Genomic DNA, 24,577 nt, shown 5'->3' with positions numbered 1-24,577 from the left:
CTGTGAATCTGGCGAGGGACTTTAGTTGTACTCCTGGCATATGCATCTGTATGTCTGCTGAATTTATATTGCAGTCTATGTGTCTCGCTGGCTGTGTCAATGTGTCTGACTGGAGAGCCTCTACATTTCCTCTTTGGGGAAAAAAGGACATACAAGGGACATCTCACCATCTTTCACAGTACAATCAAAGTTCCCATGATTGCTTCCGGTCGACCTTGCAATTTTTCACCCACGTTTTGGGTCCTTAGTCATGAGGACAATAATCATGTTTCTTTCCTGGCTAACAGCATTTTTCCAGAGACAGATGCTTTGATGTTTGATTTGTTCCTTATTTAAACCTTTGTCTGTTAAGACACTATCACAATCACTAAATTTGCACCACAAATTGAAAGTCCCCAGTTTCGACTAGAGACTGCATTATTCCTGGCCAGTCTGTGTTAGAAATATGTTATATACAAAAATAAGACAACACACAAAAATAAAACAATAATACTCCTGTACGAGTGCATTTTACTCAATCAATCAACATCCACCATGTCTGTATGGTAATTTGCAGTGCAAGTAAATTATGGCAGATTTGTACAAGATTAAGATCACTGAGACTGTTGCAGTTATCACAAATTACTAAATGTCTGGCAAAATTAGCTGTGGTTAAATTGGGTTTAACAACTATTCTTATATTTGATTGCACTATGCTGCACGGTTATGAACATACATAACCCACCTCCAGGTAGAAAGAGGTCCAGAGGTCCATGGTTTGGTTTTGTCCTGTATTCACAACTTCATTATCAGATGTAAAGTAGTGTATCCTAAGTTCAATAGCAGCAGGAAAGTCGGTGAGCAGCCCGCTTGGAAGTGACCTCACTACTGAAGTGGTTTTGCTGCTGTTGATTGACACTATCTCATCTCTACATCTTCTGGCCCCAATCCAGTGCAGGGCCTCAGCCAGAACTTGCATAACTCACTTTTACTGACAGACCCCAATGGGAGGATAGACTCCATTGAATTACTGCAGCAACGAGGGGTTGAGCTGGGCCAGAGGAGAGCAGGCCACGGGTCTTGTTAGAGTTAGGATTTGTTGTGTTGCGTCAAAGGGAGGCATGGTCAGTTTAACATCTTATACTTGGGAGTCAAATAAGAAATCTAAAGTTTAAAAATGAAATTCCTTGATGGTTTTGAAATTTTGGTCGACAAAAAGGGGTTAAGACTAATCCAAGACTAAAGAAAAATTTCAATGAAAATATTGCCCTTAGTTTAAGATTAGCCAATCTAAGTCCATCTGAAATTATATTCCATGTTTGGTCGTTTGGTCTGCTACAGCATACATATCTACTCTGTAAATCACTATCTTTCATCACTTTCGGTTCCATATTGGCATGTTAGTTCTACGTCTATGTAAATGGACAACTTGTTTCCATACAGCCAGTCAAATAGCTTAATTTCTAACCATATTTGCATAAAGCAGTAACATGTTCTATAATTGGCAGCCAGACGGCAATCTGCTCCACAGCACAAGGGCCACAGACTTTGAACAACAACCGAGATCACCTTATTGGTCTCCCCCTTTATCTAACTTACAAACATGAACACGTTTTGTCCTGCATCTTATTTTTTTTCCAGTGAAAGTTTGTTTATTTTGTCTCTCCTTCTCCTGCCTGCCAGCTGCTGTCAATCAAACCCAGACACACCCCTCCCTCTTTCTTCATTTTAATAATAAAAAACTGTTGACAATAAATTAAAAAAAACATGTTGACATTATTTTTACTAAATTAAGGGATGACTAAATGTGAACTCACTTGGACTTTAATCTTTGTAGAGGAATCTGGCCCAGGTGTACTGCTGCTGTATTTCCAAGCCAAGGATGCTGCATGCCGATGGTCAGTAGTAGTGTCTGCAAAGCAGGTGTTACCAGTTTGCTGAAATAATCACTACAGGCAAATGGAGGATCAAATTACCTACTTGTACTAAATCCGGTCATACCAGTGTGAAGAGCAGTTCTATTCCAACTACTGAAACATAGTTATTTTCAGTGGGCTGCTACAGTATGATACAGTAAGTGGATTGATTACCTGGGCTCAAGAACTCCAGGCTGTGTGTCCAAATTCAACTTGGCAAGGCATTTTGCCTGGGCATTATTTGAAGAAAACAGTCTGGCTGGTGTTTTCAACCAGTAGGTCCCCTGGAAACTATTCGGAAAGATACGAAAAATTTCTCTGAAATAACCAATCATAATATTATTTATCAGCTGCCAGGAGCAAGGGGCGAGGAAGGTTACTGTGGGTGAGAAACAAAAAGTACTAAACACTAAGGAATGAAGCTGATATGTGGAATTGATATGGGAACAGAGGGAAGCCAGATGTTAAGTATAATCCCTTTAGTTTGTAAGCCCATTGCGTAATTGATGCTGGTTGCTTGCATACACAAAATATATTATTTTTATGAAACTCAAATTAACCTGAATGTCAGTTTTAAATTATTAGCCTTCCTGACAACTTAATTTTGTTTTATTACTTACCACATTTAAATTTCCTCCGTATTTCTTATCATTTTGGTACTTGCATTTATGTAGGTATTTGGATCTAGTTGTTTATTCCTCTTGGGCAAAGCTTATTCTCACAGTCATCCCTATTTGATCGACTCAGTCAAAACAGAAACAGGGTATTTTGCACCTGATTCTGATTTTCCCCAAAACTAAACACATGCATGGCAGGCGACCAAGGACGGAGTTGCATAAAAATCTCTAAAAACAAAATGACACAATATATGACAAAAGGAATCTGTAACTCATTTCTGTCTCTCTCATCTAAGCTGCTGAATAACACACTTTCTGGGTGACAAAGACAGTGTTTTCCTCTTTAGCGGGAAATCAATGTTCTTCTCCAGACCACAAGTGAAGACTTTGTCCCAACTTGTTTAGTTGTTCCTGAACACAGATTTTTTTATTACAAATTCTGTTGTCTGTATAAAATAGATTTATGGAATGGGCAAATAATAAATTCAGTTATTTGTGGGGTTAGATTGCTTTTATTTTATTTTTTGTGTTTAACTTAAGAAGCGACTCCCTCGAAGATCCAAAAAATATTAGTATCTGATTTAAAAATGACTCGTGTTTTTCTGTGTGGGTGTACTGTAAACCATACTATATGTCTCTTATGATTTGACCTGCTCTTTCTGACGGACATCAAGGAAAAATACATGCATTGAAACAGTATAGGTCTTTAAATGATAGCGATAGTGAAGTCTAGCAATATTCGATATATTTTATTGTTAATGAATCTCATGAAAATGCAAAACCAACAATGAACTGATCCTGCTAACAAGAGTTGTCTGTGTAGCCAAAGCCTGACACAGCTCATTCCTTCATGCCATAGACCTCCATAGTTAGGACTCCATAGTCCAAAAATACGGTTAGTGTTAAGAACACACCAATGAGCCACAGTGTTGCACTGGGTCAGACGTTCCCTCATTAGAATGAACATGGCCAGTGTGTTTTATTGAGAGTCAATCCCACATACCACATCCTGCTAACATAATTAATGACTTGCACACCAAATGTACACTAATCCATGTCTGAAAATTAGGAAATTATTTAGTCTTTTAATAAATGATATATTTATGACCTTTTTTTTTCAAGATTTACATTTTCAGTTTCTTGGTGCCACAGACATGGCATTGCATTAGAGAGAGGTACTTCTGTTATTTAGCCACCCTCATGGATGTAAATGGTGTGGACAAAATAATAAAAACATCTTCTAAGGGGAAAAGAAGGGACATTGACTATGGCAGCTCCCACCTTATGGATCCATTATTCAATAGATTTGAAATCCTGTTCAAGCTATTATCCGACAATTGTACACCTGTTCTAGGTTGACTATATATGTGTTTACCTCATGTCTTTGGCCATCTTGATACAGTAGTGTCGAAACATTAGTCTGTTTGCACAATCAAAGGCTGCAAATTAATCCGTGGGTTCCAGTCCCTTGGAGGTCTGCTGCCCTTGAACAGAGAAGCACCTGATTCAGCTGCATATTGCTGAAAGAGTACCCTGCTTCATATAGAAACATCTGTCTGTATAATGTAATACAATACAGTTGACACCAACACCTCTCTAAAACTGTTTCAACAAAAACTGAACATTATAAGTTTTATGAAGGTAGGATTTATTGCAGGAGTGTTGTATTAGACTGCAGTAGTTATAGCTAGGTGTACCTAATAAATTGGCAACTGAGTGTATACTGTATGTCAAGTAACAGTACTTAAGCAGGACATTGTTCCACCCCTATACACAGCTTAACTGTATCTCAGTCACTCTGTGGTGTTGTAGCCCATAAAGAGAAAAACACATACATGTATTTGTGTAAATATTCACATATATACACAGTTTCACACACCCAGAACTACAGGTGTTACTTTTTGTGACTTTGGATATTATGGCTCAACATGGTGTATAGAGACAGGCCTGTGAAAGAGTAATTAAAAACCACACATGTACCAACTCTGTCTTTCTTTCCCCCTCTCGTTCTCACTCTCATTCACTCTCTCGTTCTCATTCTGTCTTTCTTCTTCTCATTCACTTTCAGATACTCATTCACATTCTCTCTTTCTCACTCTCACTCACACTCTCTCTCACATACACACACACAAAAAAACGTACAGCACATGAACAGACGCACCAGCCAGCAGCTGTTAAGTTTGGTGACTCAGTGTGTTGTGACACAGCATATGAGAACAATGATATGATCCCTTCCATACAACCATACACAGGCACACAGGCACACCTCTTATTTGTTTGTCTGCCAAAACCTTTTACATCTACTATTTCCCTCTGATCTTTGGTAATGAGGTAAAGAGAGAAGAACAGGACAAAATACAATTTTACAACAGACTTTCATTCTCCCTCATCATCCAGTCATATATCTTTTTGACCTTTTAGTCTGTGCAAAGAGTCCAAAGGTTAAAAAACATCCTAATCTGCATCACTTGTTTACTCTGTGACCTAAACCCAAATGTTCATACCACTATTATGTCTTCAGTCCACTGATGGAGGAGATACAACACACTGATGAAAACATCTGCTCACCCCTCCTTGGCAGAAGATGCTTAAGTGACTTCTTTACAGCAGTTGCATGATTGTTTATTATTATTATGTTTCCCAACATCAAACGCCATGTCTCTCAAATCTGAAATGATTCAACAGTTCAATATGAAAAATTATAATTTTTGGACTGGAATGAAATTATTTCCAGATACAACAATTGGGCAATTTCTACTCTTTCCAAACAAGCTTAAATGATGTTATAGGAATTAGGTCTTTAGCAATTATTAAAGTTTTACAGATTCCTCCTGCTTCTCATCTTATCTTTTTTCTTGTCAACTCAGAGTTTCATCTTGATAAGAGTTGACTAACTGAGGGAGGAGAAAAAAGAGAAAAAGGAGCAGTATTGTGAAAAGCAATGGAACTCGGCTGCTCATTTACTTTTACTCCCCTTCCCAGCATATGCTTCTATTCGTCTGTTATTTTGGTAGAGATTTGTGTATTAAGGAGTTCTGGATGACTTGCTGTGTATTATTCCACCCCAGGAGCTTTGAAGGTGCAAGGACTGGCTGCACGTAAGGTCACTACAGGATCTCCCCTTAATAGCTGCAAGCTGTTGGGTGGATTTGGAGAGGCAGAGAGGAGAGGAGGCAAGGGTATGGAGTGTGCCTTTCTGAGGGTTGCCTGCGCAATGCCCCCCCCTTTGGAAGGAATTCCATTCTTGGATGCTGGAAGCAGCATGCAGAGGGCACGATTATATAGTTATACAGCTTGGCCTCTCTAAAACAACTTTTTATAAATGGCCCTGTAGGTTTTTATGTCTGCGTTGGTGGTGGGGTCTTGGGTAAGTGCTGAGATCCCTCCCAGTCCCTCACCCCTGTTAACAGCTCTCAGTCTGGCACAAGTATGCTCATTACGTGACTTGCTATGTGTCGCGATTGATGTTTGTGTCTAAGCTGATGGTTCGTGATAGCCACCATAGCCACAGCTGGCCGCTTACCCTCTCTGTATCTGTTGGTGATACACATCGACAAAGCCCTTTCAAAACAACATTGTAAATGTCACTTTATTCTCTGGGTTTTTAGCTGTTTAGATTTACATTTAACTTATTCCTATATAATCCACACAAATCAAATTTCTAACGGATCATTTTTTGGAGCTATTACAGATAAGTAGATATACATAGATAGTATGATGTTCATCAGTAGTGAATAATGTTAGTTTCTTTCTCTAATTTTCCAAATATTCACATACCTTGATGCCAAATGCACATGCGATCAACAGCTCTTTATTTTTTAAATGTCTGAGTGCAGCTAAGTTGACTTTATTTCCTGTTGCCAATTAAAGGTGAGGAAGGGGCCATGGCACAGATAGGAGGCACCCGCACATACAGTGGGGGGATTTCTTGGTCAAGGCATTAAGAGTTGCTTTTTTATCACCTTATTTTCTCTCTTTTATCCAAGCCACTGCAATTCAATGTTTAGGGCAAATCATTAAATAAGCATCAACATAGCTTCCTTTATTCCAGACTTTTCTGTGTATATTTGGGGAGTGGGAGTTAAGGGGGAAAATGCATCTTAGTGGGAGGGAAACGAAGGGTAATGTGGAGGGAGGAGCAGGGCTTTTCTAAACAGCTGAGCAAAGGTAGTTACACAGGAGGTGGGGTGGGGGATGGGGGGGCTGTTTGCTGAACTCAGTTATGTGTTCTTTTGATCTTAAGTTACTCTTTCTCCTTCCTAATCTTAAAACTCCATCTTCCTGCTATGTTTCTTTCTGCCTCTCTCATTTAGACATCTGTTCAAGTTGTGTATATATACAGTAATTATTTTTTCCTCAAAGACTATATGTTTTTGTCAGATTTCACACTTATTCCATGATGATTGATTTTAACTGTGATATGCCATGACCAAGTAACAGTGCTGTCATGCAATCGTGAGACTGAATGTGCATGAGTCGGTCGAAGCACAGCTTACTGTTTTTGTTCCTATGAGTTTCCATTTGCTTTGCAGTGCATTGTATTGTTTGTTTTTCCCTAACTTTTGTGGACAGAGATGACTACATTTTAGATTTATATGAAAAACAGTCTTAGAAAAACAAAGTTGCACTGTATTCCCTAAAGTGTTTCTTAACATATTTCTTAACATCTACAAGAAATATTAAGACTGACAAAAATGCTGCTAGTTATAAGTCACTCTAATAACAACTGTTACTTGCTAATGAATAGTGTATTATGCATCCCTTGATCAGCCAGTTCCCCTTTCTCCAGGCCTGTGCCCCTTACACACCTTCTTCCCTTCAAGGTCTGCATTCTTCAGAAGGTCTTTCATGTTGCTATTAGTGGGTGTCCTCCCCCAGCCTTCCTCCAGTCCTGGGACATGGGGCAGCATGAGAGCCCCCAGGCCTACAAGGCCAACCAGTCCCATTTCCCAGCCACCCTGAGAGAACCTCAAGTCAGGGCCAGATGTGGCAGCTGGCCCAGCCACCCTGAAGGTCAAGGTCAAAGAAAACCATGTCAAATTTGCCACCCACCATCATTTTCTAGATAGAGAGATATACAGAAGTGGCCTTGGAAGGGGAAGTGAGGTGGGAGGGGTAGTGGGGATATGTGCTGCAAGAGAGAGGAGTAATAAAACAAGGAGGAAGAAACTCAGAGACATGGTGAAAGTGTGAAACTGAGAGATAGTGTAATTAAACTGAGAAAGTGTCAGGTGGGAGCGAGGAGCCCCGGGTTCTTGGCTTCAAAATGCCACAGAGGAAACTCTGCTCATGCGGTTGACAGCTGTTTCTGAAGTGTGTCCGGCCCTGGGCTTGTAAAGTCGTCACGTGTAGGCCTCATTTTCTCAGAGGAGTCTGGGCACTGCCCACCTGGCCCTCACATTAGGAACCCCCCCCTCCACACACACACACACACACAAACAACCTATTTTATACTCCTTTTCTAAAGAGAGCCTGCGTCACTACTCCTCAGTAACTAGCATGCTCCCCCATGTCATTCCACAGACCTGCTGTCTGCAAACCCCTGACTCTCACAAACTATTGGTGGTGTTTCCTGTGTGTTTCATTTACCACCAACTACAACATTTTAGGCATTTACTTTACACCACTATCCAAAGCAAAACGTGAGGCTAATTTCATCACATACTTTTAGCACAGAGAAAGTGTTAAGTTGTAAGAAGAGCTTATTATTTAAGTTTTTTATTTTAAAAAATCAGATTTAAAAAACTTGGTAAAAAGTTGATTGTAAATAATTTGATACAGTATATACTCTTTGCAACACAGCACTCTGCAGTTAAACAATTTATTTTTTAGAGACAGAGTTAGAAAGACTCTGTTTCCTAATCTGCAGCTCATCTTTCTATCCATTTTTCTCTTCACTTTCTATTATTGGAGGATTTTCTGAGCTGAATAACTTGTTTAATGGTTGTTAGAATCTTCTTGTAGTGGGAAGTACAACATCCTTCAGGCACATGGAAACATAATCTATATCAAAATCAGTTTAGAGGGATCTGCTCCTTTTAAGAAATGTGTGTGTAACCCTTTTGCCAACCAGCTCGTTATTAACAAGGAATAACTACAGTATATAGACTCCTTTAACTTCCAAATTTAACACTGGCAAAAGAGACATCCCGATGTATAAAACCTTTTGTCTAGGGTAAAAGTATGATTCTAGCTTCAAATTAAATGAGAGGATTCTCAGGTATAATAATTTATAATTAGTTAAAAACAGGTAGCTCTAAATGTAATTACCTTGTGGTTATTTTCCTTTTACAGTGTTGATTTTACAGTGCACAAATGCGAGACTCACACAGTGGATACGTTTTATGCTTTTATATTGAAAAGGTTCAGTCTTAAATCAAATATAGTCACTATAAGAAATTCCCCGACATAAATTATTTACCAGTCATTCCCACCACGAGTGCACTCGATTTTGAGTCAGCAAGCTTGCGTTTTGTTGGTGTGCGCGTTGGAGCTCAAATCCCTTTGTAATAGTGTTGAATAATCCTACCAGTCTGCAGTTCACCATTACGGCCAAAAACGGAAGGAAGTACATCGATGAGATGGGCACACGGAATCCGCTCTCCTGGCTGTCGTCCTCAACGCAGGCGAGTGCGGATCGTCCGTGATCACGCCCCTCTCTCTCTCCCGACTGGTTCCGAGGTGAATTAGCAAAGTCACGGTGCTAGCAACTTTAGCTTAGCTCTTCCAGCTCATTCTTTAGAAAACTATTTAAACTCGCTCCAGGCTGCACGAGTCGTTGGCGAGTCCTCCGCAGTCCTCGAAACAAGAGGAAGTTTTCCAAGTGTGCTGAAGCGCGGCTTTTTAAACACTTTTTCCTAGGTTGTGTGAGCTCCTGTAATGTGCGCCACGGTCACTGCTGCTCCATCCTTCCCGCTTCTCGGTGGTGTTTTTTTCTCTCTTTTCTTTTATAGCGCTCTATTGTTGCGTCATTACGCACACTCCAGTAAATCAAATAATAACAAAACAAACATTACTGGGTTTCTTTCCTATTGAATAAACTATGAATTCTTATTCTATTTATACACTTTTAACACTATACATATGCATATTTTAACTGTATAATAAACAATGAAATTATTCATCACAAATGAAATTACAATCCCTCAATGCAATTATAATAATGAAATGGTATACATTCTCGTAAATAATAAAACAAAATACCCTTATATACTAAATAATCAGGTTATTACATGTGTATTTTTCTGTGAAAATCGGTAAAAAACAAGAACAATTAGCCTTAGTGGTAAGCAACCTCTCACAACTCACGAGGTTTCCATTAATATTTAGCATAAAAAGATGAATTTCGATTTAGATGCTTAGTCAGTGAAGTGAGTCAGCTTCAAAGTAGTCCCAAATTTGATGTTGATAGTGTGCAATATAATGGACACTATTGTTATGAATGCATCTTTTAGTAAATGGGAAATTCTCATTTCTTTCTCATTCTTTGCTAATGCATTTAGTAATTACCTGACTAACCCTCCCAGATAGTATTAGCTCATGATGCAATTTGTTTGATGGCATTACAGTAGAAGTCTGGGTAATTACTGTATACAGCAGCTACTCCATATTCAGATAATAGCGCCATGACCCTCCCCTGGAAACAACTCCTCCCATAGCAGCCAGACAGCTTTCACTAATAGCATTGAACTAATACTGTAGCTGTCTGCTGTCTTTGGCATGAGGCATGCTGTCAACTAAGTATCTGTGTTGGTTACTGTTGCCAGTATTGTTGTTACATTTACATTGTATACAGAGATCTATTGTGCAAAAAAGGCAATACCACTCAGCCCTAACAAGAACAAGCGACACCGGCCGCAGGCCCCCACAGATTGATCTGATAAGCCACCAGGACACAAATGCAGACATGCCCTTGGTCTGCTGCCTGCCTTCCATGACTTGGACCAGATGTGTTCCTTGTTTGGCCTGGAGAAGGGGGACACATTTTGTGAGAGAGAGGCAGGCAGACAAGGCAGCAGCAGCTGGTGCTGGTGACGCATGCCAGTGACGTCAAACGCCAGGGGCAATGGCCACTGATCTTCCGATTCTATTTTCACCTACAGTATTTTACTTTGACATCAGACTATCAGAGAAACTTGGATATCAATTTCTTTGATAGTCTGAGATTGTAATATATTGTGCATCTGACAAAGAGAGAGATGGAGAAAGCTAGGTGATGTTCATGTCCACTGGAAATATTATATGATAACAAATATTGTAAAACAGCAAGATAAAACATTATTGACATTAAAAAATAACAATTCATACTTTAAATTTATTTTTTGATCACATAGCAATTTGCTCCGTTGAGACAATTAATTGTGCCTTATGGATTGTACACCTCTTAGGGTGTTATCTTTTACTTGTCTGCTTGGTATCTACTTGCTGCAGCACTTTTTTGATGGTGGCATCATTACATCAAACATCAAAACTTATACTATTAGTGTATTTTCTGAGACTGTCCTCCCAAGAAAAACAACAGAATCAATCATTTTAACAAATGCCCCAAAATGACATATATTTATATTTATTATGCTGTAGTAATTATGACGGGGGCAAAGAAAGAAGTCAAGTCAAAACATTGGACTTTAACGATGTTCAATACTTGTTTCCAACCGACAGTCAATGTTTTTTTTAAGCCATGACCACGATCTAACCTTAACCAGGTGCTTATTATTGTAACCATGACGACAAAGGTCCCCTTACCTGAACAAAGTAGTAATTTTATTTTTATTTTTGTGCTTAAACCTAGCAAAATCTTAACTATAGGGGTGTAAGATCATTAAACAACAATGTCGTCCTGTCGATAGTGGGGTAAGGTCAGAAATTCTTATACTGTATGTGTCTTTCTTGTCACATTGACCAATAACCTATATATTTCCCTGGATTTCAGCATGACATATTTGGTGTTTTTGGAAACTTGGAATCTTGACTGGAATTTGAAATCATTGCTGTGCCATTAGGTTGTAGAGTTACAGGTTATTACACTTTATGAATGTATCTTTTTCTGTCCCACCCAGGTGATTCCATTCCCAATGTCCTGTGACATACGGGATGAGTGCTCCTGTCGGGATCCCAATGCTATAGAGAACAGAAAGGATGAACATGTCCATTCCCTGGGGTGACCAACCTGAGCAGGGACCTCTGTTCAACGTCCCAGGACCCTTGCACCAACACAACACAGCCAGAGCGGCCGAGGCAGACCCCTCCTTCATCCTCCTCTCGGTCTTCAATTTCCTGCACATGCTGCTTAACAGGCATACCTCTCCATCCATACTGCAATCCCAACCAGATGAAATGCCTCCGCCTACACATCACAGAAAGATCTAGAATAGAGGATGGGACTCATGAGACTCCACAGAAAACTTCATTTCTCAGCTAAAAGGAAAGTAACCCTGCAATATTATCATTAAAAAACATATATAGCAAGGAGAAAAAATAAATTACATGAAATGGACATTTTTTTGAAAGAATAAGAAAACAAACAAAAAAAACCTAAACAAAAAACATAACCAAGCCTAGGTAGCATGCCTTTTGTTCAGTTTTGTGCTGGCTTCAGTGTCTATTTTAGTGACCTTGCTCTACAATCACATTATTGAACCAAAGGTAAATCAAAATGTGCAAGTGGGGGATTGTGTTGATGTCGGCTTTGTGTTTTGCAAATATGAAGGCAGTCAAGACAAATGTTAAAAATAATCCTCAGACACTTTGAAGGCATGTTAAACACATTTTTGGAGGGGCTAGAAGTTTGCGCTTATATCATTCCTGGTTTCAAACTGGTCAGACATTCTGTATCTCTATGTCCTTTTCAGTAAAGTGTGTTTCTTCATAGGCACATCAGAGGCTTTAGAGGTTATTCCTAGCTTGGTGGGGAATGAGACAGCCATATTGTTAATTTTCAAGCCACAGATTCAACACAAAAGCCAAAATGAAATGCACAAACACACAAAAAATGTCAAGTAATTGTTGACCAATCACATACACAATTTCCTAAGACAATTTTATACTTAGAGCAAAATCCTGAATGCATAATTAAACCATTTTTTAGCATGGCTTCTGCTGCTGTGTTTGCTGCTACTTGCCATCTTCACATCATAAAATCTAATAGGGTTAGACAGCTTTGTCTGCCTTGCTGCTTACAGTACCTCTTTATAGCATTCATTCACGCTTGCATGTTAGTCCATGATATTTTCAGAGAATCCATGTTGACAACACCACATATAAAATGCACTAAGAACTTTAAAAAACCCAGAACCTCACTTGTCATCCCCGTTTAACTTAACTGCCCAAGAAAAATACTACATACATTGACCACGACTTAAAGAATGTCATCGATAACACCTCACTTCGGGTTGGGGTGATCTTAGTTTCAGTTTGAACTCCCCCTCATGCGCTTGATAAGAACTTTATTACCTCAAGTACTGATTCAAAATGTTTAAACTGAAAATAAAATGATCCCAGCCCTGTTCAGAATGTAGTCAATGCTTGTCAGGAGTCTGTGGCTTTTTTGATTGCACAGTACTGCACAGCACAGTCACACAAGAGTACAGAAATAATGGGCTGGATATAGGCCATGGCTCTTGGTGAAAATGAGTATAGGTGGAAGGAGACCACATCTGACACACACAAATGAACGTATATACACACATATCTCCCATTCTCTCCCCTCCAAGTGGTATGGACTCTCAGCTGTAGCTCTGCAGGCAGCAATGTTATACATGAAAATGACATTTGGATGTATATGTCAACACAGCATTTGCAGTAACAATATGATCAAAGGTCCCTAAGGTTGTCTGCTGGGTCTAGTGTTTAAGTAATTCATTTATCTGTTATGTTTGTCTCTGCAGTAAAAAGTGCACTTGGTTGCTCTGATCAGCACTTTTCAGTATTGTGAACTTGGGTGTCCGTCCCCACCAATTAACTTCTTTAGATTATATGGCTGCTACAATAGCTTTGTATTTTGTTACTCTTCATTCCAGACATATATACACTAGTTTTTCTCATGCACATTTGATAATGAAGGCTGCTTGGCATATTGGTCCAAATTCTGCTGCTCTTATTTGGCTGCAACCATAGTCATGGTTACAATCAGCATGAATATGACTTTTCATTTCATTTGGGCCAATGGCACAGTCCATCTGACTCATATTAGGCTGCTATAGCATTCCAGATCATTCTCATAAATCACTGTACACAACAAGCTGTACAAGTGGCGATGTAAGACCAATTTCATGTCATTTTAAAACCAATGTTAGTGAAGAACTAAGTCGATACCACAACATGCAGAGAAAGTGAGAAGGTATTATTTTCCACCAAATATAAAGAAAAAAAATCAAAAATATCATGTAAATATTACTATATGTTCTTGATGGACAGGAGCGTTGAAAAATGTTTTTAGTTTTTTTGTTTTTGTTTTCATGTATTTCATTTTTACAAAATGTCATATTTAATCAGTGTTCGTATTATTGACCTCAGTTACTGCACTTTTTAGTTTCCATGTAAGAAGAAAATCTTTCAAAAATGTTTAGAAGCTGCTATTGTCAGAATGGTGATCTGAAACAAACTGTAAGATATTCGGTCGTTTGACTCCCTGTGTTGCTATTAGCTTTCCTGTCATTAGTGTTTTATTTGTATCTGGCCATAGATACTCCTCTCCAATTTAAACTGACTTTGCATTCAATGTTATCAATGAAGTAGGGAGGTATTGTCACTATGAACCATCAATCCATCCATCCATCCATCATCAATAAAGGCCTGACAATCTCCAAAAATAGGGTACACATCAACACATTATGTTTAGAAATATATTGTCACATATTTAAGGTCTAGTTAGACTGCAAATCCTTTGTTTTTGTTTTGCCCTGATGTGTGTAATACATCATCTTAGGTTAAATGTGTACATTTTGGAAGAGTAACAAAGAAATGTCAAAGGGGAAGGAAACGCTTAAATGAAGGAATTCCCATTAAAAGGGACTCTTGAGAGACTTTGTAACTTTTATGAAATATGAAACTTTGTAAGGATGTTGTAAAGGCTACATCAAAAATTGCATTTAACACTTTATATGAAACATGATATAGCCCAGGTAAAAGAAAGACTTGTATTATGTTGATATTATCAAATTATATGTAATATTAGTACTCAAGATACTGCAGCTTTACATAGAACTGTTACCAATGGGGAGAGACTGACCTGCAGTCAGTACACTAAGCCAATGACATGCAGTACTGTGGTTCATCATCTGCCATTGAGGTCACTGGAAAGCCATTCTAGCAGTTTGAATGGATGAATCCAAAATCTGTCATTGGATCCATCCCTTCATTCTATAAAAATAACATAACCTGTCATTGCTTCCACATACTTTGGCTAACTTCCTCCTCAACAATTACTTGTATCATCAGTCAATGTCTGGATGCCAAAACAGCTGAGCATAATTACTAGAAAAGCTATAGAATGTGACTGCATGTCAACTTGAAAAATTTGATTCTTAATATTGGAGAAGGTACCCATAAGCCATAGATAACCAAGATATTCATGGAAGGAAGTACAAGATTACACATTGGATGAGGACATCGCCTCTCTACTGTAGTCATCACAGGATCTCTTGCTGTACCTCATGCCTGTAATGTTTGCTGCTTCTATATTTTTGGTATTTTAGTGACATTTTTGCGTCTCATAACAATGGTGTAAATAGTAGAACTATTTATTGAGAGTGTTATACTTTTTTAAGTTATATTTAATGTCCATGTAAGTTATTTTTTACATTGTTCTTATATTCAAAAACATTATCGGTTGTGAGTCAAAACTGTCATTTTGTCTCTGTCATCACACTCTGTTGTGATTATTGCTGTCAAGCAGTGATCAGACATATAGTACACTTCAGGCCCGCAACCACACGAACTTGTCTCATTGGTCATTAAGTGTAGATGGACACTGCTTGCATCCAATGAGGATTCACCACATGCTCAACTGTTACTGAGTGCAGTGTATCATTTTTTTCATTTAAAACCAGAATGTAAAGTTTGTTTGTTTTTTTTCTTTTATTTGCTTTTTTTAAATAATGCACACATTAGCCATATGTACAAGGAGTTGTGAAAAGAGAACCAAGTATATAATGGTCAAGTACATAAATCCATAATATAGCAAATAATATTTTGAGAGACCAGTGTAAGGCACAAGGAATATATGTACACAGCCAGCTGAGGGCAGGAGAAAATGGGCAAGTGGCAAAGAGAGAGGGATCAAAAATGAGAGCAAAGGACTGGAGGTCAGAAGATGGTGCCCCAGATGGAGTGTTCTTGGATGGGGGAAAAGTAGAAGGTGGGCAGGGAGAGAGGTAGGGACGGGTGGGCTGCTTTTCCTGGCCTGTCTAGCTATTTGTCCAGGTGTGAAAATGTGTACTCACAGAGGCTGCCCCTAGGCCAGGGGTGGCCAGCGCTGACTGGCAACAAGCCGAGGCCAATGAGTCAGAGTTTCTCCTGGGGTTGGCAGCCATCCCTCTCTGGGACTCCCACCACCCCTTCCCTCACCCCTCCTACCTCCACCTCCCCACGCCTCGACACACTGCCTCATCTGTCACTGTCAGGTATGCCTGCGCAGGGCTGCAAGGATCAAGCTGGCCCTGTGAAAATGAGAGAGGATGTTTGCCCAGCTTACAGAGCCTTTTGAAGTTAGGCTGAAGGAACACAGTTCTCCTCACCTAGAGCCTGTGCTTATCACATAATATGATTTGTATAGCAGTCTTTTTTGACAGGCTTTGATACCTCTCCACATTTTCCACCAACAGCCGCTCCTTTGTTTCTAATTTAACACCTGGTTGTTGTATTGCTTGTCTAAAAATGGCAGAAACTTTGTTGTTCTAACTCATTACAAAGCGATGAGGAGTGTAAGAAAGTGTGTCTGAAGCCCTTATATTTTTGCTCAGATCATTGTGGAGAAAAATACTGATGTGCCATCTTGTTGTAAGACATTTTCTTTGTGTATTGTAACACATGAAGTACCTCTCACAGGCCTCTGGTTATAGAATGGTCCACTTATGTCTGTTTCCTAATCCCTCAGTACATAAAAAAGGTGAATTGTCCTTTTTTTCTAAGTGGGAAGTACAAAAAAAGTGTATTTACATATTATGTGGATATCTAGTGGTATTACTGCGATGTTTCGTACCCGATTGCTCAACAAATATATTTTAAGATGTAAATAATAATATTATATGATGATTGTATTTGCAAACCATGTACTAACTGTTTGGGAGTAGCTCTTGGATTGATTTTTATTATAATTATTATACAAAGAGATGAACCGTGAATATGTTGTGCATTGTGTCAAAGTATCACCTGCAAGACAAAAAACAAAAACAAAAAAAAAATCCTGTGATGCTTTACCACACCACTCGCTGTCAGCATTTATTTGTTCATAATGGCTTAGTACAAGCACTGTTGTCAGTTGTCTAAACCATGAATTTATCCATTGAGTCATAAATTATTTATTTGTTGTCAAGATGAATAAAATCATAATGGTCATTTCTGGGTCTTAGGAGTCTGTTGAAATTGATCCTCATAATCAAACTTGACTGATCTTTGTTTTGCATTGAGAAGTTCATTTCAAATTGGTCTGAGTTGACTGGCACCAACCAATAGCTTTCATTTCTCCTCACTCCATACTGTATATTGTTTTATCGAGTCTTATCGCAATGCCTTTGTGTTTGCTGAGAATTTCACCAACACTGTAAAGGTAGCCATCAGACTCAGTAGTCCCTCCCTCTGATGGCCTCCTCTCTCTTTGGTTCTTACACAGTATGCACTTTTTCAGGCACATATACAACATATTGGACTTTTATGTTTCAGTTGATGTTTCTCTCTGTTTTCACAGTTGCAATTATATATATTTTGGTGCTCTGGTACATGGCAAAACATGTCCGATGTGTACTATATTTTCATAAGGAAGAGTCATGAAGATGAGTATCATGTTCATTTTGCTGTCATTTATTGTGTAGAAATAAAACACTGGTTAAAGTGAACATAAGCTGGAGGAGTGTGGTCACTTCTTTGAAAGTTAGATGTTTTTTCATCATTGCTGAAAACATCCTGCAAAAGTGTGTCCAGTTTCATTGTGGAGCTGCTTTATATTGTATTTTTAACTATTGTGTGCCTCCAAAGAATATCTTTATAAGAATATAAGATCCATATTGAGCCCTTTCAAAATAAAAAAGTGCTGAAGTAGTTATAAAAGAGGAACTCATTCTTTAAGCCTTCATTGATACATTGGCATCGAAATGTGAGTGCTGTTCCTGGCACACCAATGACGTTAATGGCCTAATTTGTGAGAATGAACATCAAGCTACTGATTTTTAAAGTGCAGTTAATGTTGCATGACTGGAAAGAAACTGGATCTGAGCTTAAAGGAATAGTTTGTTGAGGGAGATGGAAAAAGAAAATGCTTCCCAGCAGCTGACATGCAGAGAGGCATAGCCACCTTCAGTTAATGATATAAATTAGAGTAATTCATTGGGGATAGCTGTCTGTTAGTTCAGTGACTGATATCCCCCCTTTCCAGCTCAATGTAAATATTATTCAGCTGGATCATGTGGTAAATTGGTTAAAACCTGGGAAATAACAGCATCGCACTGCATTCTACAATTTCAAAGTTAAAATCTGATTACAGTTATTTTCATCTGAGTCTCATTTCGTCATTTTGCCCATCATGCTAACTAATTCTGATCCAAATATTGCTATGATATTGTGCAACTTCACTGTAGTGGTTTGCACCCTGGGGGCTTCTCTCCACTGAGGTCTGTGTCAATTTAGGCAGGACACATGAGTCACGTGCACCACATCACCTGATCAAAACCATGTCAGATTAAGTTTGACCTCTTAACAAGACAGCTCATTGAAGTCAGCACCATTATTCTCTATGCTGCTACATGTTGGTGTTGATGGCCTAAGCTGCTTATGCCTCCTAAACTCCAACTATTAAACCCAAAAGCTCTTAATAAGCGTCATGCAGCCAGGCTGACGGCTCTGTGAGGCTGTACTTAGGCACAGTGGTGCTTTGAGCTATCAGAATCAGAATCAGAATCAGAAATACTTTATTGATCCCCGTAGGGAAACTCTTTGTTCCAGTAGCTCTTCTTTACGTCAGTGCACACAGGAGAAAACGATATTATACACTATAAACAGGTCAGAAATAAATTAAGTAACATGTTGGTATAAGTATAAGATAAACTAAGTGTCGAGTACCAAGTGGGTTTACTGGTAGATGGTGAAGTACAGTATAAATACAATGTCACTAATTGTGTAATAAATAATAGTAAAAGCGGAGGTGCATGTACTGTCGAGAGTAATTGAGGTATATCCGTAACAGTAATAAGAAAAACTAACAAGGGAAAACTAATATTGCACTTGAGTAGTAAACAGAATATTGCACAATTATTATTAAGATGTAATGCTCAATGTCCAGATGCTAACGTCAGCATGCTAACATGCTCAAAATGTTAATGTTAACATCTTCTGATTAGCACTAAACCAAAAGTACATTTTATTTATGTATCTGTTATAATTGTGTTTACTTATGTCTTAGCTTTTGTGGTTACAACTTCTGTGGTAGCTCACACTTTGACATGATGATAGATGTACCAAATTTCATGTCAATCCAGTAGATAAAAAAATCTAATATGTCAACGTCATGCTGGTGTTCAATGAACAATCAAGGGACAACCAAAATCAGTGTTTTCATCCACTGTGGACCCTGAATGTCTGTACAAAAGTTTATGGCAATCCATCTGATAGATGTTGAGATATTTCAGTCAAGTGGTGGACCGACTGACAGACAGACCAACATTGCCATCCCTAGAGCTACTAGCATGGATAACATGGAAAATGGAAAAACATCAACCCCCTGTTGAATGCATACATTATATTGGAAGTATGACATGTAGGAAGATTTTGCAAGATTCAGTATTTTCTACCAGCATCATCAGCTGTGGATGTGTTACCACACAAAGTTAACATTGTAGAATCACAAGAAAAACAAAAAAGTCAGTTATACGTATGAAAAGTGAATAATACAGTATGTGCTGCAGTTTATCGATTTTGAAGTCATGAATGCAATTGGTTTTGGATGTGGGTGTTCCAACATGTGTTAACACTTTCAAGTTGAGGCAACAACATCCCATTCTTTGGTTTCTTCTGATGTGACGTAAACACACCACAAGACGAGCAGTCAAGATTAAACAAGGAAGTGTGGGAGTATCGAGTACCAAAGTATCAAATAGGCTATTAACTAACATTATTCAATCAGCTATTTTAAGATGTGCAATGACAGTGTGAGTGGTATTGTGTTGAAAAGACATGTTTGAGTCACTTTTTGGTGTAGACTTTTAGAGAGTTTTTGTGGCTCCATCGGATTGCATTAGAAAGCAGAAACTGATCCAAACTGAAAGGTATGTGGTACTAGTAAAGTATTTTTTTTAAAATTAATCAGTACGATGGCACACTACCCAGATAGCAAAATATGATTGAATCAACTGAGATGTATTGTCAGGCAGAAGTATTGAATCTACATTGATTCCAGACAATGGAACCAAATTGAAAGCACTCGTTATGTTTAATGTTGAATAAACATCAGATTTTCATTCATCACTAACACTTAATCAATACTGCTTTACCCATTATCTAAAAGGGTGCCTGGGATTGAATTTTAGTTGATTTTGATATATTGAAACAATGTTACACTAATTAACTACCAGAAAACAGACTTTTAATGACATTTTCTACATCATATTGTTCTCAACATGTAAATGAGGTTCAAGAAGACTTTTGCTTGGAATATTTATGAAACTATACTTACAGATCAAATATATAAAGTGAATATAACATCATGGCATGTCTTGCAAATTTAACAGTGAGTGAAATGCAATATCTCAACAATACTTTTTTTATAGAACATGAAATGTGAATGCAATCACTTCGTGTGATTTAGAAATTAGTTATTTTCTTTCTCCTGTCTCAGACTCTCTGAATCAGTGAAAGGCAGCTGTGATATCTTTGGATCAATGGACCAATATATAAAGCCACTAGTCACGTTTCCATTAATTTTCAAGCAAATTTGAAGCAAACTTTTGAAATGGTGCAATAAAGAAAAAAAGAGAATACGAATTAGCCACGTTTCCATCACCTGGTTTAGAGCAAATAAACTACAAGCATAGTTTCGTCATCCTGCAGAGGTTGGCGGTATAGGCTACCTTTAAGCATGGCTGTAATAAACAGAGTAAAAAGTAGAGGTTGCAAACAGGAAATGAAACCAGTTGTTTGTCAACCACTACTAAAGAACAATAACAAGAAGAAACTAAATCAGTCACCTTGGCCATCTACGAGGGACAAATGGAGAGAGGTCTTCAGGGATATGTAATTATTCTAAGACGTCGACAGTAGAAACAGCTTCTTCTTCTTCTCCTCTCGGAAACAGCTGATCAGTCATGTGAGTTAAATGTTCTGAACTTATTCGGCAAAAATGTTTCCATCTCCTATTATGCGCATTAACTCTTTCGAAAAAGACAAAAAAACATCTTTAAACTTAATAATAATAATAATAATAATAATAATGAAGCTTTGAGTTAATCTAACATTTTAATTAACTTAATTAAAAGATCATAACTTATGTCTTTCTTCTCAGGATGTTGAAAGATCATAACTTTGGGCAGTTGGTGCAGTTGAATATAGCAATTTTTATCTTAGGGGTGGTTTGACTCTCACTCCTCTTTACCATTTCCCTCCAAAAAAGGGGAATGCTTTCCTCATTCCATATAAATTTTGTTTTCTTTGTCATCTAAAACCAAACAAGTTGCATGGATCACAGTGAGGAAGCGCTTCATTTAAAATAAATGTGTCCCACACCCCTAAAATATTTGTTACCTAGTCCTCATTTCATTTAAAATATTTTGATGGGAAAGTTGGCAGTAGGCAGATTGAGACAATATTGGTTAATATTTAGTATTTCAATGTTGAAAACATGACCCTAATACAATAGTGATTCACTATCATTTTTTACAACATATGAACTCTGACTGCTGTAAAAATGTTGATTTAAATTTTCCAGCCTCAACCATATAGCAACCTTTCTGAGCATAACTCAATGTTGAATTAGCAACTTGCTATCTGGGCAGGGAAATAACTACCAGGTGGAAAAGACCCAATGATATTAATTAAAATTGGGAAAGCTTCACAATAAAACATTAATAAATACATGAGGAAAATAATTCATCTGCAGATTTCATAAACTATTTTGGAATAGCATTATGTTTGTGGGGGGGATTTAAATTATTTTGCCACTTGTGATGTTAAAATATGTTTAAATAAATCCTTCACAGCTGTTCAAGTAAGATATTTAAACTTAAATGATTGTATCATTCCATTGTAGTGATGAAAGAAGTCTTCTGATTTTATATACATTTTTAATATTTCACATCCTTGAGAAAAAGACAATCAAAGCCACATAATAATACATGTCTTTTTTTACAATTTAAAATTTACAATATAATAATTTATTATTACAATTCATATAACATGAGATGAAAGTATTGAAAAAAGGCATTGTTTATCTTCATTAAAACAATATCCATGGCTTTAAAGATATGACATTGGACTGAAAAATAATAGGATTAAAAGGACCACAGGGGATCCCTAAAATCACGGATTCTTCACAATTCAGTGGACAGTACATCATATGTTTACAGTTGGTTCAACACAAACTGTCCGGGCACCTGAAAATGTTCCTCAAAATGATTACCCTATTATTCTGCCACATTTTCTATGAGTGCACATAAATATGAGCAAATATCAAATTCTGCTGTGAGGATTATTCAAAGATGCACTGAGCTGATCTGGTCTGATTTTCAATCACTCGTGTCACCATATTGTTAGCATATTGTCACTGTAATATCATGTCTAATACTGCTCATCTTGTATATTATACGGCAGATATATTTTTAATTATAAGAACTTGTCAAATGATGACATTCCACTGACAAGTTGTTAATTATCATTAGATTACAAGCATATTACATGTTCTTGCAGAAATCATCAAATCTAGCTAAAGCATCTGATTTATTTTTTCTCCCCCAATATCAATACTGTTGTGGCATTAAGTCACATACCAAACCCCAACAAATTATGTAAAGCATTTACTTTAAAGACTTCAGTGTGGCAAAAGCATTGCAACTTTTTTCTTGGGTGTAAAATCCACTGTGTGCAGGTCCATTTCTAGTGTGAAAAATAAATGTCCTTAAAATTGTTGAGTAGTATTTATTTTGGGTACTGTAGTATTAAAACGAGAGATGACAAAATTATTCATAGATTTCAGCACTGAAATCTGTTTATGAATGAATATGATGTTTGTATGCCACCCACTCTGTCTTTGCATAATTTCAACAGGCTGGTCGTAGCCTATTTGTCAATCCTGTTTCCACACAAAGCCTTGCTATTTCAATTGAATCTATCAAATGCAATACAAGACTAACTATATAGTTTCTCACTTACTTATTTAAATGAAGCAAAGCTTAATTTTTTTAATTAATGTGAACTTAAAAACAATTAAGTGATTTTCAAATGGCTGTAACAGATTTCCATTCCTCCTTTCAAATGAAGATAATAAAAGGCAAATAAGTTATGCTATTGATTTTTCATTTTTTTCTCTTTTAAGTGTTCCAGGTAAGCTTCAAAGCACCGAAAAGGAACTACAATATTACATTCAAAGTATATAAGCCAAGCAGTTTTTCTCTTGGCTGAATGATATTTTACATGTTGACAATGCAGTTTCTCATTGATATGTGCATCACTGCCATTTTGCAGTTGAGAAATATGTTCGCTCCAGTGTTTTTTTTTTTATGTTCTGTCTTATAATAAAAGTAGGCCACACAAAAATATGTTTTTCGGTAGCTTTAACACAATGTCCAGTGAATTCTGAGGTTTTTTTAGGCTCTCCGGTTTTCAAAATCCACTTGAGAGACACCTGCTGCAGAGTGGGTGACGAGGTACAGCAATCGTTGATGTCATTTTACAGGGGAAAAAAAGCGCACCGCTTGTCTCCAAACTCCTGTCTCATCGGAGTTTGGTGTTGCTGTATGTGTTACGCTGTACAGAAATGAGCTTTTCCATGCAGGTGGTGTGACTTTCATGTAAAGAGCCATGCCATGTGTTACTGGGAGGTCGGCTCTCTTCGCTTCGGCAGTAGACATACGCCATGGTGTCGGTACGGCTCTGGATGTGGGTGCTGCGCAGGAGGGACCGGCAGTAGTGGCTAATCTTCTCCACCCTATGTAGTATCAGGTTGGCTTTTCTATTGAAGGAGAAGACAAGAAAAAAAATCCAAGCTCAACATCATCACACAAATGTAATTTAATTAATCACCATAGTTAATCACCATTACATTTTCTCTCAAGTTTAAGTTGACATCCAGAACTGAGACATGCAGATGCAGAAACAAATTACAGGCTCTTCTTTTCTGAAAATTTATGCAAATGCAAATGAAAGCATAAATTTGGGGGTGCAAGCGCACATGAATGCAATGATGTAATGTTAGCGATTTTGGTGACCATGGATCTCAAAAAGGCTTAGACCAAGATGATTCATTCAGTAATTAATTTAAAGTACACACACACAATCACACTTTTGGACCTGTGTGTTACTGGACACAGGACATCCCAAAAATTAGACACTGCAGATGGATGACACATGGTAGTCCTGCTGCTGTATGTCAACAGGGATTTTAAACCCAAAGTCCTTCTTAAAACCAAAAAGCAGTTGTGAATGAAAATACTGGTAAAAATGATGAACTCTGCCTTATTGTATTAATAATTGAATGTGCATTCAAATATGTGCTAGATCATCATCATCAGTCATGAAAATCATGAAATCAAGAAGTTTTTAAAACTTTGGAGAGTGAGTGCTGGTGTGTGTGCGTGAAAGGAGTGTGAGTGTGTGCTGCTGTCAGAAAAAGCAACAAAGTTCGTGATTAGACATGTTTTGGATGGATGG

At 37.8% G+C, this 24,577-nt stretch overlaps 2 protein-coding genes across 8 annotated transcripts in view; one reads left to right on the top strand and one right to left on the bottom strand.

The window, feature by feature from the left end:
- The window catches only part of pappaa (pregnancy-associated plasma protein A, pappalysin 1a), a 93,256-nt gene extending 75,686 nt beyond the window's left edge, over window positions 1–17,570 (top strand). Inside the window, 1 exon segment of the mRNA XM_044173410.1 lies at window positions 11,572–17,570. Coding sequence (XP_044029345.1) covers window positions 11,572–11,676 — 105 coding nt within the window. The 3' untranslated portion in view covers window positions 11,677–17,570.
- Window positions 17,571–21,976: 4,406 nt separating this feature from the next.
- Window positions 21,977–24,577, bottom strand: part of LOC122865414 (astrotactin-2-like) — a 273,440-nt gene continuing 270,839 nt past the window's right edge. For all 7 annotated transcript variants that reach the window (XM_044173805.1, XM_044173808.1, XM_044173807.1 and 4 more), the window contains one exon: window positions 21,977–23,879. In XM_044173805.1, the coding sequence (XP_044029740.1) occupies window positions 23,642–23,879 (238 nt within the window). In that variant the 3' untranslated portion in view covers window positions 21,977–23,641. The remainder of the gene's footprint in view (window positions 23,880–24,577) is intronic.

The sequence above is a fragment of the Siniperca chuatsi genome, linkage group LG18, assembly GCF_020085105.1.
Source record: "Siniperca chuatsi isolate FFG_IHB_CAS linkage group LG18, ASM2008510v1, whole genome shotgun sequence".
In the NCBI taxonomy this organism is placed as follows: domain Eukaryota; kingdom Metazoa; phylum Chordata; class Actinopteri; order Centrarchiformes; family Sinipercidae; genus Siniperca; species Siniperca chuatsi.
Note: the sequence above shows the minus strand (reverse complement) of the source record. Positions and strands in the feature narration are given on the sequence as shown.